The sequence below is a fragment of the Mycosarcoma maydis genome, chromosome 1 (assembly GCF_000328475.2).
Source record: "Mycosarcoma maydis chromosome 1, whole genome shotgun sequence".
Lineage (NCBI taxonomy): Eukaryota > Fungi > Basidiomycota > Ustilaginomycetes > Ustilaginales > Mycosarcoma > Mycosarcoma maydis.
Genome location: NC_026478.1, coordinates 331558 through 344874, shown reverse-complemented (window position 1 = coordinate 344874; position 13317 = coordinate 331558). Strand labels below are relative to the sequence as shown.

Sequence of the window (13317 nt, the reverse complement as noted above, 5' to 3'; positions counted from 1 at the left end):
CCTGCTTCGGCAGAAGAAGTCGTCAGAGGCAGCTTAAAGGTATGAGGCGTCCAGGCTCTCGGCATCGCTCGACATGATCACGGCTGAACAGGGCGATCGTCTTCCGCATCCGGATCCGGATTCCCTTGCATCGTCCCCTATCAGGGTAACGGAACCTGGCCCTAGCAACCGACCAGAAGGTGGTCCATCATATGTCTGTCCTTATGAAGGATGCAGCAAGGGCTACACAAAACCATCCAAGCTTGCTCAGCATATCCGAAGTCACACAGGCGAGCGCCCATTCGTGTGCGACCATCCAGGGTGCGGTGCCAGTTACATGAGGAACGAGCACCTAAAAGCACACCAACGTCGCCATCGAGATGCGTCAGAAAAGCCGTTTGCATGTCAGTATGAAGGCTGCACACTCAAGTTCTGGACCTCGAGTCAGCTCAAGAACCACGTACGAGCCTGCCACGACGATCATTTTTCCGACGCGATCGAGTCATGTGCTCATGACTACGTCTGCACCGAGGATGGCTGCGAAATGTCGTTTCACAAACGCAAACACCTCCGTCAGCACATCCGCGAACATCACAGTGGACCTTCTGCTCCGATATGTCAAGGCGTCGACGTTTCTATCGAGCAAGGCCAAGAGAAAATGCAAATCTCAGACACACAGGCGCTGCCGTTCGCGTGTCATTTTCCTGGTTGTAACAAACGTTTTGCGGCGAACTCGAAACGCAAGACACACTCTCGTACTCACGAAGACGGACGATACACCTGCTCCATGGATCACTCGCAGCCTCAACAGGGCGATAGCCAAGGTTCAGGACCTTTCATTTACACTTTTCCCACCTGGTCCGCTCTGCAAGCGCATATGAAACAAGCTCACCCACCGATATGCCCCTGGCCGGAGTGTGGGAAGCAGTTTCAGCGCCAGGACAATCTCAGAGCCCACTATCGTAGGCACGAAGAACGAAAACTCCGACTCGAGATGGAAGCAAAACTCCTCGAGGGCAGCCATGAGTCTGAACGCAATCGACTACGCGCAGAAATGTCGGACGACAGCTATGCATCCATGTCGGAACAAGAGGAGGAGCATCATGCTCAGCCACACGTATCAGGCCAACATATGGGAAGCTCAACTCAGATTGGATGCCCATCGCATCACGAGACAGACGGGCAGACATTGCCGCAGCAAGGAAAGCGCTTGCTGACGTGGGATGAAAGTTTGAGCTCGACGCTCGTCCAATCTGCGCCACTCACAGAGGAAGAGCTCGTTCGCAAAGCGGCTCAGCTTCATTCATCACGACCTCGACGGGGCGGTGTGTTCCGCGACCTCAGCTCTCCCGCTCTCAGCGTCGTTTCGTCATCCTCAGGAAAGACAGGGTCCGCTCGTCTGAGAAGCATCGCGACCTCAATCACAAGTGTGCGAGCATTGCCTTCCGCCTTTGCGTGCACGTGGAACGGATGCAGCAAGGTGTATACTCGCAAATCCACCTTGTCTATTCACATTCGAAGCGCACATCTTGGTGAGAGACCTTTTGAATGTTCCAATTGCGGCCGCAGGTTTGCGCACAAGCATCTTGCATCGCGCCATCGCAGAGTCTGCACCGGGCTGCATCTATCGCCGGAGGAGGGAGCCAATAGTGGTAGCAGACTCAGGTTCTCCCTCTCTGAACAGCCCGAGCAGATGGAGGGGAAGGACTCTGATGAAGCCGAAGACGATTCGCACCAGGACAGCGGGTCGGAAACATCTTCAACGACAACAACATCCGAAGACGACCAGGGGATATACAAAGAGGCAGTGTCTGTGCACGGAACGAATTCTACTTCTTCTGCGATCAAGCCAAGGTTGCTTGACCTCCTGACCGGCCGAGGCTATTCGGCCTCCCACAACGGCCCTCACGAGGCTGCGTCTCCCCAACGTTTGTCGGTTGATGCCAGTGAACCTGCTCCTAAGAAACGGCGCACAACCCGGAATCGCATCTTTGGGTGTCCTTGGTCAAAAATTTGCTCGGCGCTGGATAAACAGATGATCGATCCTGAACTGTTTATGACTGATGCTGTCGACACAGCCCCAGCCACGTCTGATACCCAGCTTTTGGGAACTAGCAGCGTCACCGCTACGTGTGAGCATCGCTTCAAACGCATCTACGATCTGCGACGTCATCTTCGAGCACAGCATGGCTTGGATCTTACAACAGAAGAGCTCTCAGCCATCACACATCAAACTGCATGGACTCATGTACACTAGCATCTCTAGACCGATCACTTTTACATCATTACCCGTGTCCTTGTTCAGCCATCTTGCCAGAAGAGAATTTGGCGAATGGCTTTGTCACATTGCTGCCGAAGCGCCGCATCGGTGCTGGAAAAGCGCATCTCGACTTCTTGCCAAACTTCGCTGATGGTGTGACGGGCGAAGCCGAGCGACTCGAACAGCTTGATAGAGGCATTGTTGCTCAGAGAAATCTTGCAGGTGAGCCAATCGGAGGGAATCGGCAGTGTGCAGTGCTGTTTATTGACGGACGACGCAGCAGCTGAATCTACGCTGCTAACGTCCACAGATCTGGCGTGAGATAATTCTGTGAGAGAACGAGCTTTGGGGGTGGGTTGTGATGTGACAAACGAGAACATCATTTGTAACGCTTGACGTGCTATCCCTTTGCGCCGGTGACTGTGTTCTGATGAAGGGGCAACATGATAGTCAGGCGTCAGCTTTTGAGTCATGAACGGGCGCAAAGCCCGATACAATGTGAGCTCACCTGCAATCATTATCTCGCACTCTGCGTCGAACACGACACTGTGCGTCGAGCCACACTGTTTCTCTCGCGTCTGGTCCCCTTGATCTTGCTCTTCTTCTTCATGCCTTTGATTGAAAAAAATGTTGACATCACCCACCATCTTGCCCCGGGAAACGATGGTATCAACATCTGACGCGTCATGATGCTCTTGGGGAAGTGCAAGGATGATGAATGTAAGCTTGTCCTCGTCGACCGCCCATGACTGCTGCATCTCGTATTCTTCCTCGAGCGAGAGCGGCTCGGAGGCGGTCTGCTCCTGGATGAGCGGATCCTTCATCCATTCGTGATAGCGAGGCACATGCTGCTTGCGGTAGGGTACTAATGCCACGTTGCACCCTACCAGGACTGTATTGCGATTGATCTTCATCGTGCCCAAGACGAGGTGCAGTCACGGGTCAGAGAGCATAGTCATCTAAGCTTCAGTCAAGTCTATGTTGCCAGTCACGAGTCACAGTGTTTCATCTAACTAGTCACGAATCTTGCATCCGTGCGAGAAAGACACGTGACCTGTTGCGAATTCTCCGACAAACTGATGCAACTTGGCGTCATCTCCAAAGGTGGAGGAATGGGGCCGCCCGTTGTGGATTTTTTCTCTCGTCACTCACAAAGCTGCGTGCTGTAGCGCCATAACTATTACAGTTCTGGCGGCCTGTCTGTGGTGTTGTGTCACAGTTTCACAGTTGTGAGCTGTAAGTAACTAACTTAAGTTATAGTCTGTATCTAGTCTTTGGTTGAAAGTGTGAGAATCGTAAATGACGGATGCACTCACTCCCGCTGCCGCTGCCAATAGCTCGGCATTCTCAATTCGGATGGCGTCGCTCGGGCCAAACTCACGAACTCGGACTTGCAAAGGCTGCTATTTTCAAGTCAGGGCCCAGTCGTGAATGGGGTTCAGTGTTCGGACGCGATTTCACGCAGCGACATGTGCGAGGCCTCATGCTTTGTGACATACGTCAGTGTGGAACGCTGTTGGAATGAGCGAGTGAGCGCGCTTTGCTTGTCGTGGCGTCAAAGCAGCCAAACGGCCTGTACGTCAAGATGATTCCGCTTGCATAGATCGCATTCCCACGCCTCAAGTCCGACGTGTGCTCTGTAGTGTCTTCTCTGTTCGCATCGTTCTCTCCGTGTAAGCTGTGCTATGGAGGAAGGATCGGAAATAGCAACAGTCTCTTAAGTCTCTCGTTACCGTGTCTACAAGCCATTTCCAGTCCTTGCGTGCCTCTGCCCTTTCTTCTTGCTCCACGACGACCATCGTCTCTGAGTCGAAGCGCAGTCACATCCTGTGCAACATCCCATCGTACTCCCGCTCCCAGACCTACAATCTCTTCAACACGAGCAACTCAATACGAACTTGCTAAAAGATGGCTTTCCGACAACGAGTCCTGCCGCTTCTCGGTGCTTCGGCCGTAGGTGTCGGCATTGGTTACTACGTCTTCGATCCCTTGCTGCAGCAGTATGCCAAGGACACCAACGGCACGTATGTCGCTGGTCCTCCCGGCACAAATTCGCTTCCAGATCTCAAGCCTCACCCCGGCGCCACCACCGAGCTTCACGAAAGACCCCCTCTCGGCTCCTCTGCCGCTCGAGGCATCTCTGGTCCCATCGCGCGTCCTGGTGTCGATCTCAAGCACAACGAAGCCAACCAGCTCCCCGGCAGTGTACCTTACGGAACCGTCTCCAAGGAGATCGAGCAGCTCCGCCGCAACGTCAACGACAAGATCGGTTATGCTGAACACAAGCTCCAGGATGCCAAGCACGGGATCGAGAACAAGTACCGAGACGTAAAGGATGAGGTCAAGGACACCTACCGATCCGCCAGAGGTACAGCTCAAGATGCTGTCGACACTGCCGCCAACAAGGCTGAAAACGTGAAGCACGATGTCAAGTCTGGCTGGTTCTCGGCCAAGAACACGGTCGAGCAAAAGGCAAGCGAAGCCGAGGCCGAAGTCAAGAAGGGCTGGTTCGCAGCTAGGGATAAGGCTGAGCAGGCTGGAGACCAGGCCAAATCGACCTTGTACTCTGCCAAAGACGCTACTCAGCAAAAGGCTGACGAAGCAGCCGACCAGGCCAAGAAAGGCTGGTTCGCAGCCAAGGACACAGCAGCTGAGGCTGGCGAGCAGGCCAAGAGCTCGTGGTTCTCGACCAAGTCTGCGGCTGAGCAGAAGGCCGACGAGGCCGCTGACAAGGCGAAGCAGGGTTGGTTCGCAGCCAAGGACAAGGCTGCCGAGGCGGAGGAACAGGCCAAGAGCTCGTGGTTCTCGACCAAGTCTGCGGCTGAGCAGAAGGCCGACGAGGCCGCTGACAAGGCGAAGCAGGGTTGGTTCGCAGCCAAGGACAAGGCTGCCGAGGCGGAGGAACAGGCCAAGAGTTCGTGGTTCTCGACCAAATCTGCGGCTGAGCAGAAGGCCGACGAGGCCGCTGACAAGGCGAAGCAGGGTTGGTTCGCAGCCAAGGACACAGCAGCTGAGGCTGGCGAGCAGGCCAAGAGTGCGTGGTTCTCGACCAAATCTGCGGCTGAGCAGAAGGCCGACGAGGCCGCTGACAAGGCGAAGCAGGGTTGGTCCGCAGCCAAGGACACAGCAGCTGAGGCTGGCGAGCAGGCCAAGAGCTCGTGGTTCTCGACCAAATCTGCGGCTGAGCAGAAGGCCGACGAGGCCGCTGACAAGGCGAAGCAGGGTTGGTCCGCAGCCAAGGACACAGCAGCTGAGGCTGGCGAGCAGGCCAAGAGCTCGTGGTTCTCGACCAAATCTGCGGCTGAGCAGAAGGCCGACGAGGCCGCTGACAAGGCGAAGCAGGGTTGGTTCGCAGCCAAGGACACAGCAGCTGAGGCTGGCGAGCAGGCCAAGAGCTCGTGGTTCTCGACCAAGTCTGCGGCTGAGCAGAAGGCCGACGAGGCCGCTGACAAGGCGAAGCAGGGTTGGTTCGCAGCCAAGGACACAGCAGCTGAGGCTGGCGAGCAGGCCAAGAGCTCGTGGTTCTCGACCAAATCTGCGGCTGAGCAGAAGGCCGACGAGGCCGCTGACAAGGCGAAGCAGGGTTGGTTCGCAGCCAAGGACAAGGCTGCCGAGGCGGAGGAACAGGCCAAGAGTTCGTGGTTCTCGACCAAATCTGCAGCTGAGGACAAGTACGAAAACGCCAAGGACGAAGCTCAGAAGGGCTGGTTCAACTTGAAGAGCAAAGCCGAAGATGCTGCAGATGACGCACGCAGCTCTGTTCAAGGTTACCGTGACCAGCTGGAGCACAATGCTCAACAAAAGATTCTCGCTGCGCAGTACAACGCTGAGGTTCGTGCCGGCGAAGCTCGCGGCCAACTCATCCAGAATGACCACCTCAAGGGCGATTTCAAGGACATCAAGCAGACGGGTAAGGATTGGAAGTCCGAACTCGAAGCCAAGGCACACGAAGCTCGCAATGCCGCCGAAAGCGAATACAGGCACTTGCGCGACCAGTCTCAGCAGGGTTACAGGAACCTCAAGGACGAAGCCAACTCGAGCCTCTACAACCTCAGGGACAAGGCTGACAGCGGATACGAGTCGCTCCGAGCCAAAGCCGCTGAGGGTCTCGATTATGCCGGCGACAAGCTGCACAGCGGTGCGCGAAAGATCGAGGGAGATCAGAAGCCCCAGTCGACCGGTCTGTGGAACTGGATCTTTGGCAACGGAAGGGCTACCGAATCCGTGGCTTCCAACCTCGAGTAAAGTTCGACGCTGTAATGCTTCCAAGCATGTAATTCTGTACTGTGCATATCGATTTAACAAGACGCCTTACCAGACAAGCTGCTTTTCGCCTTGCGGACGTAGTCCAGAGACACGCGTGGGAGAGCACGAACGTGAAAAGGGCCACGAGTCGTCACGAGTGGTGCACGAACCACGAACGTGGAACCTACATGATAGAACGTGGAAAATGAAAGTAGCTGTTAGATGAGGAAGCATCTTGACATAGCCACGTGGGCGAATCCATGACGTGTGACATCACACTACATGTTACTGTTGCTTGTTTCTTCCTTCGCGCGCTGTGTGATGCGTTGAAGATGTCAACAGCTTTCATTATGTGGCTTGATTGGGGGACTGGAAAGCATTCGCGATGCATGTAAGCCAGCAACACTGAACCCTGTAAGCCAACTTTGCACGTCATGCTCGCTTTGCCGCGGAGCAATTGTTCCGAGCGGCTGGATGCCGACTGACCCAACATGAGCTCGAATCTTTCTTCCGATCCATGTACACCTTACAGTCGAGCAGTATCATCATCTTGGAGAACAGTGCTCAAAGTGGATTTTTCTCAGCGATCATAGGATAATTTCGGCTCTGAATAGCAAGGTGTGCTGTTCGCTAGCAACGTCAAGATGGGATTGCCTCCCTACAGTGGACCATTCAAGGTGGGAGTGCTCGATCTCGAGATACCGGTGCGAACGCCGCGCAGTTTCTGCAACAATGTTGTTGATCCAGGTGTTCTCAACAAGCCGGCTAAAAAAGCACGAAATTGGGCCAGAAAGCAGGATCAAGAGGCCAAGGAGAACCGTCATACACAAATCAAGAAATGCGCGGCAAAGCAACAAGATCGCGACACGCAAGTGCAGCAACGACGCAGTCAGAACAACGCTGAATCTGGAACTGACACCAGCGGTACTAGCACTCGATCTTCAACAGCTTACACGTCGAACTGTGTGTACTGTGACAGCAACCAAGAGCCATGTGGCGACGACTGCGGTCAGGGGGATGACGATTCGGAAGACGCCCGATCTGAATGGTCGCCGTGGTCCACGGGCTCAAAGACATGCACTCTGCATTTGGAAACGGTACTGTTCACTATATACTATCCAGCCTTGCCGATGTAAGAAGATGAGGTGAAGCGCTACCCACGTGCTGCGTGGCTAGGACGTTCGGTGCATGCTGGAGTGAACGCTTTGCTTCAGTACGTCGGCCAGTACGGCATTTTCGCACTCCCTGCAAGCCCTGCTGTCTTGACACTGATCAAAGCCCGACTACCAGCCCGAGTCGGACCGCCGCTAGCGCGCCCTGAAGAGCTTCGTCGACAGGCACATCCTCAACGAGACGATACCGATCGAGCCGATACAGGCAATTTCGGCAAGCGACCGCCACAATTACCCATGATCATTTTCTCTCACGGACTGACTGGCAACCGTCTCAGCTACTCTCAGTATTGCGGTGAACTCGCCAGCAAAGGTATCATCGTAGCCGAGATCGAGCATCGAGATGGTTCCGGTGTTAGCAGCATCTTGCGAGGCCAAGAGGCGCCCAACAAGGCAGAAAAGGGCGGATGGCACATGCCCCACATGGTCGGACACCAATCTTCTGGAAGACTGAAGGCTTCTGTACCGTATTTGACATTCGAAAAGATTGGGTTACATTCGTTTGCAGAGAATCCTTCGGAGCGAGAGGTTCATTTGCGTCGAGATCAGATCGAGATGCGACACGCCGAAATCGAGGAGACGTTCTACGTGCTCAACGAGATCAATGAGGGTCGTGGATATGATATCGTCCAGCGATCCACGCGTAACTTGGCAACCAAGTTGGCCAGGCACGCAGCTTCAAGTTAAAATCAAAGGCTGCCGGCAAACAGCTTGTTAAGAGCGCAACGGCCACTGGAAGATTGAAAGGGCAAGTTGGACCTCGATTTTGTGACGCTTTGCGGACATTCGTCTGGCGGTGCCACGGTGATCGAGGTGATGCGCCGGGAAAATCCGTTCGCGATTGCGACGGTTTTAGACCCCTGGGTCGAGCCAGTACGCGATCCAGCCAAGGAAGAAGACGAGGTCAAAGGTCGAATCGCCAAACCCATCTACGTCTTGAATTCCGAGTCGTTTACCGTGTGGGAGGAGCATTTTGAAAAGTTGAAGAGGATCTGCTTGGATGCAAGAAAGGTGTCGGGTAGAGGATGGCTGTTGACGTTGACGGGGAGCAAGCACACGGACTTTTCCGACTACCCTTTCTTGTTGCCTAGGATCTTTCGGTCGACGGTAGAGCCAAGACAAACAATCGAGGTGTTTTCGACAGCTACTTATAAGCAGATGGGGTTGTCACGTCAACGCTGTCGTGAGCAGGAGGACACGCCGGGATACAAGGTCGACAGTCAAAGATCCTTCAGAGATGCTTCATCGGCTTGTCTTTTGGGAACAAGTCAGACCGCGAACTTACTGCATATCGCATCTCACGACGGGCTCGATCACGTCGCATCCCCAACACTATTGAAACGAGGTGTAATGCCTTTTCCGACTGGTGTCAGGGGGCTGAAGAAGCGTGGGAATGTTCCGTCATCCGAAACGATGGTGTCGTCGGTGGTACGTGATGTTGATCAAGGCGGAAACAAGCATAAAGCTCTCGAGATCCGAGTCAAGGCCGAACAGGAACCAGCCAAGGTGGCGTCTAAAGTGGGCCATCCTGAAAACAAATTGCAGCGACCACAGGTCTCCGACTCCGACAGAGGTAGAGACAGCCACCAAAACCTCCGGAAAGAAGGCAAGCAAGACATGGCTGAAGTAGGGCCAGAAGCGCGCGACATGGTCGGTTCACGACATGGGCAGACAAGCCTCAATACTACGTCACGCGACAATTCGATGTTCGATAAGGGCTTCATCACTGACATACGGTACCTCAAGATGATCGATGCGGACCAAGACGTGCAACGCGTGCACGAGCAGCTGGAGCAAGTGGCCGAGCGGCTAAAAGACAAGAGTAAGTGGACATTATTGACGTGGCGTGTATGTTCAACGTGTGGCGTACAGAGTCCGTTTGCGGGCGCTTATCGTAAAGTATACCGCGGCGAAACTTGCGGGGCAGGGCGGCTATCTGGAAGGACATGATCAAGTTGATTGGTGACTGCTCACTCGGGTGTCGGGTGAAGGAGTTTGATTGCTGCATTGCCTGCGTGGTTTTCGAACGTCGAAGCACTAGACCAAGGTGATCGGCAAGTCTCAGCAGCAATCTTTGGTGAAGGGCGACGGAAATCAAACGTCACGACGTACAGTATGTCATGGCCTCGGGGCTGAGGAGGCAGAAACATTACTCAAGAGCAAGCAAGCATGGCTGGTCCGAAAGTCCGCATTTGGGACATGAAGTTTGCCATGCAGCTACGGAGGGATCTCGCTTAAAGCAGAAGTTTGGGTCGTGGGGAGATTCTGAGACGTGAAACCACGCGGCTACGCTTTGATGCATGCTGGTTGAGGGAGTGTCGGAGGCGGGGACAATTTCAAAAAACTATTTCTGATGTGCAGATGGGTTCTCGGCTCCAACGCGCTGCAGATCAGGAACTTCGAAAAGGTGCAGACAGTCAGGTACTGTACCGTCCAGCAGTCCAGCCAGGAACCGCACAAATTCGTGAGGGCATTTCCCCCCTTTTTTCCTTCTTTCTATTTCTCTCTTCTGTGGCTGGGCGACTCGGCTGTTCGTCAAGGTTAGAATTTGACGCCTAGCTCGCCGCGGCAATCACTAATCATGAATCACAAACGGTGATGGATGGTTCTACGCAGATGTATGGGTTCCCGAGACTCGGGACTGTTCAGCTTTGGAATTCATTGTATCACGTTTTACTGATTAGCACCCTCCGCTTACACACACTTTGACCCCCGATCCTTGTCGTCGACTATACAGAAACACGACCTCGTTCGTTGATGGTAAGTCTGAAGGCTCGCTTGACCCTGCTTGTTACGAGAAATTGTAATGGCTGACAGCTAGAGCCCTTGATCGTGCCGCGTGCGATTTGGTTGAAACAGTCGGTGTTCATGTACATGAACGGCTTCAAACCAGGCCTCGATCGACCGGGTAAAGTGCTCATCCACCAACTCAATTCTTCGCACCCTCCAAAGTAGGATCTCTGCTGGCCTCTCGGACAATCCAACAGAAAAGGAGAAAGAGTCTTCTCGAAAAAGTGTTTGCGCTCGTACAATGAAAAGACTACATTAGTTTGTTTTCACCGACTTGATTCACGTTTGTTTCCAATCGTGATTGGGCTGTCGATATGTTTCGCGATGCAAAGCAGTGACCGCTTGTATTAAAACAATGAATTTTGATGCGCATAGGTTCCCCTGGCTTTGTTGCGTGTTGAAGCCTGTCAAGTCCTCAGCTTTCTGGTGGCGTTGGCTTGTGTCGCAAACATACCTAAAACATAGCACGGTAGGCGAAAAAGCAAGCCCCGACAAAAAAAAGTCAGACGCTTCAACTTTGTGATAGGCGCGCAAATCAGAGCTGCTTGCACTTTACGTTCACGATTCGTGATTCGTCATTGCCGGCTCTTTGGCTCTCGGTCGGACTTCTAACGTTGTTAAGAAACCTGTCCACAGTAGAGTGGGAACCACGCGGCTCTATGCAAGTTAGGAGGTTCGATGATCGGCCGAGTAGGCCGTGCTACTTTCACGAGACAGCCACGGGAACGCCAGCGTCACAATCAGAATCACGAGGGACAAGGGCGAGCGGTTCAGAGAGGTTCACAAGACCCTGCTGCATTCCAGCATCCGTTGGCCGACGAAATTTCGTTTCTGTTGCATGCAGATATCGCAAGCCTGCCCGCCATTCATGTCGTGTGTGTTTAACGCGACCGCTTGAACTCTAGAAATCCCAGGTGCACGCTTCACATACACTTGAACAGGTTCAGTGCCATTCGCAGTTTGGGTATCAGAGAACATGCAGTGATCTGAAGACAATTTTTTTAAATCAGGCATGCCTTAATAAAATGGTTCAGTATGGGAGATTGCGGTGACGATTAGAGATATTCAAGAAACCGATAAAGACAGCTCCCCATGAGAGAGCACAGTAACGCTAGTGGTCTAATACAGTATCAAGAAAAAGAGACATGCAGGGTTTACGGATTCCTATGAGCAAATTAGCAAGGCATAGTACGGAGTGGCTTGTGTGGGGAAGGCACAGGGCTGTTGCGGAGCGATGACGTGGAGTTCCTGGCAGACGACTTGGCAGGTCGAGGGGGAGGCACAGCAGCGCCGTTAAGTAGATGGCTCAAGCCAGCCGGTAGGCTGGGTAGAGGGGGCAGTGGGTCGCGAGGAGGCTCGCTCGAAGCCAGAGATGGAGTCGAGCGAGGGCCCTTCTGGAGCTGGTAGAATGCTGAAATAATGGGCGGACTTCGGACGGTGCTAGGTCGTTTGTTGAGAGAAACGGCGTTTGCACTGACAATGTCATGATCTTTGGCAGTCACAAAGCTGTCTGGACGGCTGGATGCCTGTTGGAAGTCAGCGTTCCCGAACGAAGAGGTGGACGAACCCGAGGATCGGCCTTTGAACACCAGAGCGGCAGTAGTCGGGCTGTTAGAGTCAGAGCGCGAAGACCGCTTCGACACGTTCGATTCTTGGGAGATCGGACGTACGTCCGAGCGCCTGACAAGATCCGTATAGTCCGAAGGAAGAGTCAGATCGGATGCAGAGAAGCGAATCGGCCTGCCGCTGTAGCTGAGGATGCCTTCGTCAGCGTTTGGATACTTTGAAGGCATCCACGATTCTCGCTGCGATTGCGTTTGCGAAGCATTTGGGATGCATTTAGTGGCGGCGGTGTGCGATAAGCCCTTCAGAAGACTTCTGCTCGAGCTGGGTGTTGCCGCCTTGTCTGCAGTGTGTGGTCTTCGCATCGACTTGCCACGAGCCTTCGAGATGGTGGAGACCGGTGTAGTATTGGCCGACGCCGACAGTGTGTTCATGGTACGGACGAGCTCCTGCTCGAGTTCGTCCATTGCGATCATCAAACCATCCTTGCCATTCCATGTACTAAAACGACTCGACGATGGACTGAAGCAGCAAGCAGCAGTAGAAGCGGAGCGCTGGACCGAATTGAAGCGCTCCTGATGAGCTTCCTCCGAGACAGGGACGTCGAGCGATCGACCAATGTACTGCACATCTTCGAATACAATCCTCGACAGATGCGGTCTCTTCAACTTGGGAATTTCAGCAACCATGGGCAAGGTGACAGAGCTGCGCATGGGTATTGTGGTCGCATCGTGCTCGGGATGAGAGAATAGAGGGGTGATAGGAGTACGAGGAGATCGCACCGACGAGCTAGATGAGGCGTAGGAGCATGCTGACTCTATCGAAGAACGCATGCCTGTAGACTTGCTTTTTCTTGGTGAGGTGGAGCCGAAGATGGCGTTATCAGCGAAACTTGCCAGGACGAGCTCATCAATGGAGTCCTGGTCGTGGGAAACGTGACACTGTGTCGTCGACGAGCTTGAAACATCAGAACCGACGGTGGAGCACCAGCTTTCTCTCGAATAGTGGGAAGTGTTTGATGAGGTCGATGTTCTTCGGTAATCTGGTCGACAGTGAGACGAGGAAATGGAGCTTGAGCTGGATCGTGGCAATGCTGCCACACCAGAGAAGAGCCACGGGGTTGAGCACGACATTGTGTAGAAAGCAAGACAGCTCTGGTGGGCTGTTCGAAGCTATGGGAGATGGTGAAGCTTCGTGCGTGGTATAGGAAGTGATAACTGTAGGGTTGACTACAGGACTATTGGCATAACACGCCGAAGCCATCTGAAGTATATATACGAAGTAATAGTCTGGGGTGATGGACTCTCC

The 13317-nt window shown here is 53.7% G+C and overlaps 5 protein-coding genes across 5 annotated transcripts; 3 read left to right on the top strand and 2 right to left on the bottom strand.

Annotated features, from left to right (window-relative positions):
• Positions 1 to 73: 73 nt before the first annotated feature.
• On the top strand, positions 74 to 2236 carry UMAG_00136 (uncharacterized protein; the record flags this gene model as incomplete). The annotated part of the gene is made up of 1 exon (XM_011387788.1): positions 74 to 2236. One exon carries the CDS (start codon positions 74 to 76, stop codon positions 2234 to 2236), a length of 2163 nt encoding a protein of 720 aa, XP_011386090.1.
• A 44-nt stretch (positions 2237 to 2280) lies between these two features.
• UMAG_10032 (uncharacterized protein) lies at positions 2281 to 3153 on the bottom strand (the record flags this gene model as incomplete). Its single annotated transcript, XM_011388319.1, has 2 exons — positions 2281 to 2666; positions 2748 to 3153. 2 exons carry the CDS (start codon positions 3151 to 3153, stop codon positions 2281 to 2283), a joined length of 792 nt encoding a protein of 263 aa, XP_011386621.1.
• A 994-nt stretch (positions 3154 to 4147) lies between these two features.
• On the top strand, positions 4148 to 6484 carry UMAG_10031 (uncharacterized protein; the record flags this gene model as incomplete). Its single annotated transcript, XM_011388318.1, has 1 exon — positions 4148 to 6484. One exon carries the CDS (start codon positions 4148 to 4150, stop codon positions 6482 to 6484), a length of 2337 nt encoding a protein of 778 aa, XP_011386620.1.
• A 644-nt stretch (positions 6485 to 7128) lies between these two features.
• On the top strand, positions 7129 to 9859 carry UMAG_00133 (uncharacterized protein; the record flags this gene model as incomplete). The annotated part of the gene is made up of 5 exons (XM_011387787.1): positions 7129 to 7616; positions 7661 to 7697; positions 7822 to 8283; positions 8404 to 9478; positions 9771 to 9859. The coding sequence occupies 5 exons, from the start codon at positions 7129 to 7131 to the stop codon at positions 9857 to 9859; spliced, it is 2151 nt and encodes a 716-aa protein (XP_011386089.1).
• Positions 9860 to 11621: 1762 nt separating this feature from the next.
• On the bottom strand, positions 11622 to 13142 carry UMAG_00132 (uncharacterized protein; the record flags this gene model as incomplete). The annotated part of the gene is made up of 1 exon (XM_011387786.1): positions 11622 to 13142. The coding sequence occupies one exon, from the start codon at positions 13140 to 13142 to the stop codon at positions 11622 to 11624; it is 1521 nt and encodes a 506-aa protein (XP_011386088.1).
• Between the last annotated feature and the right edge of the window lie 175 nt (positions 13143 to 13317).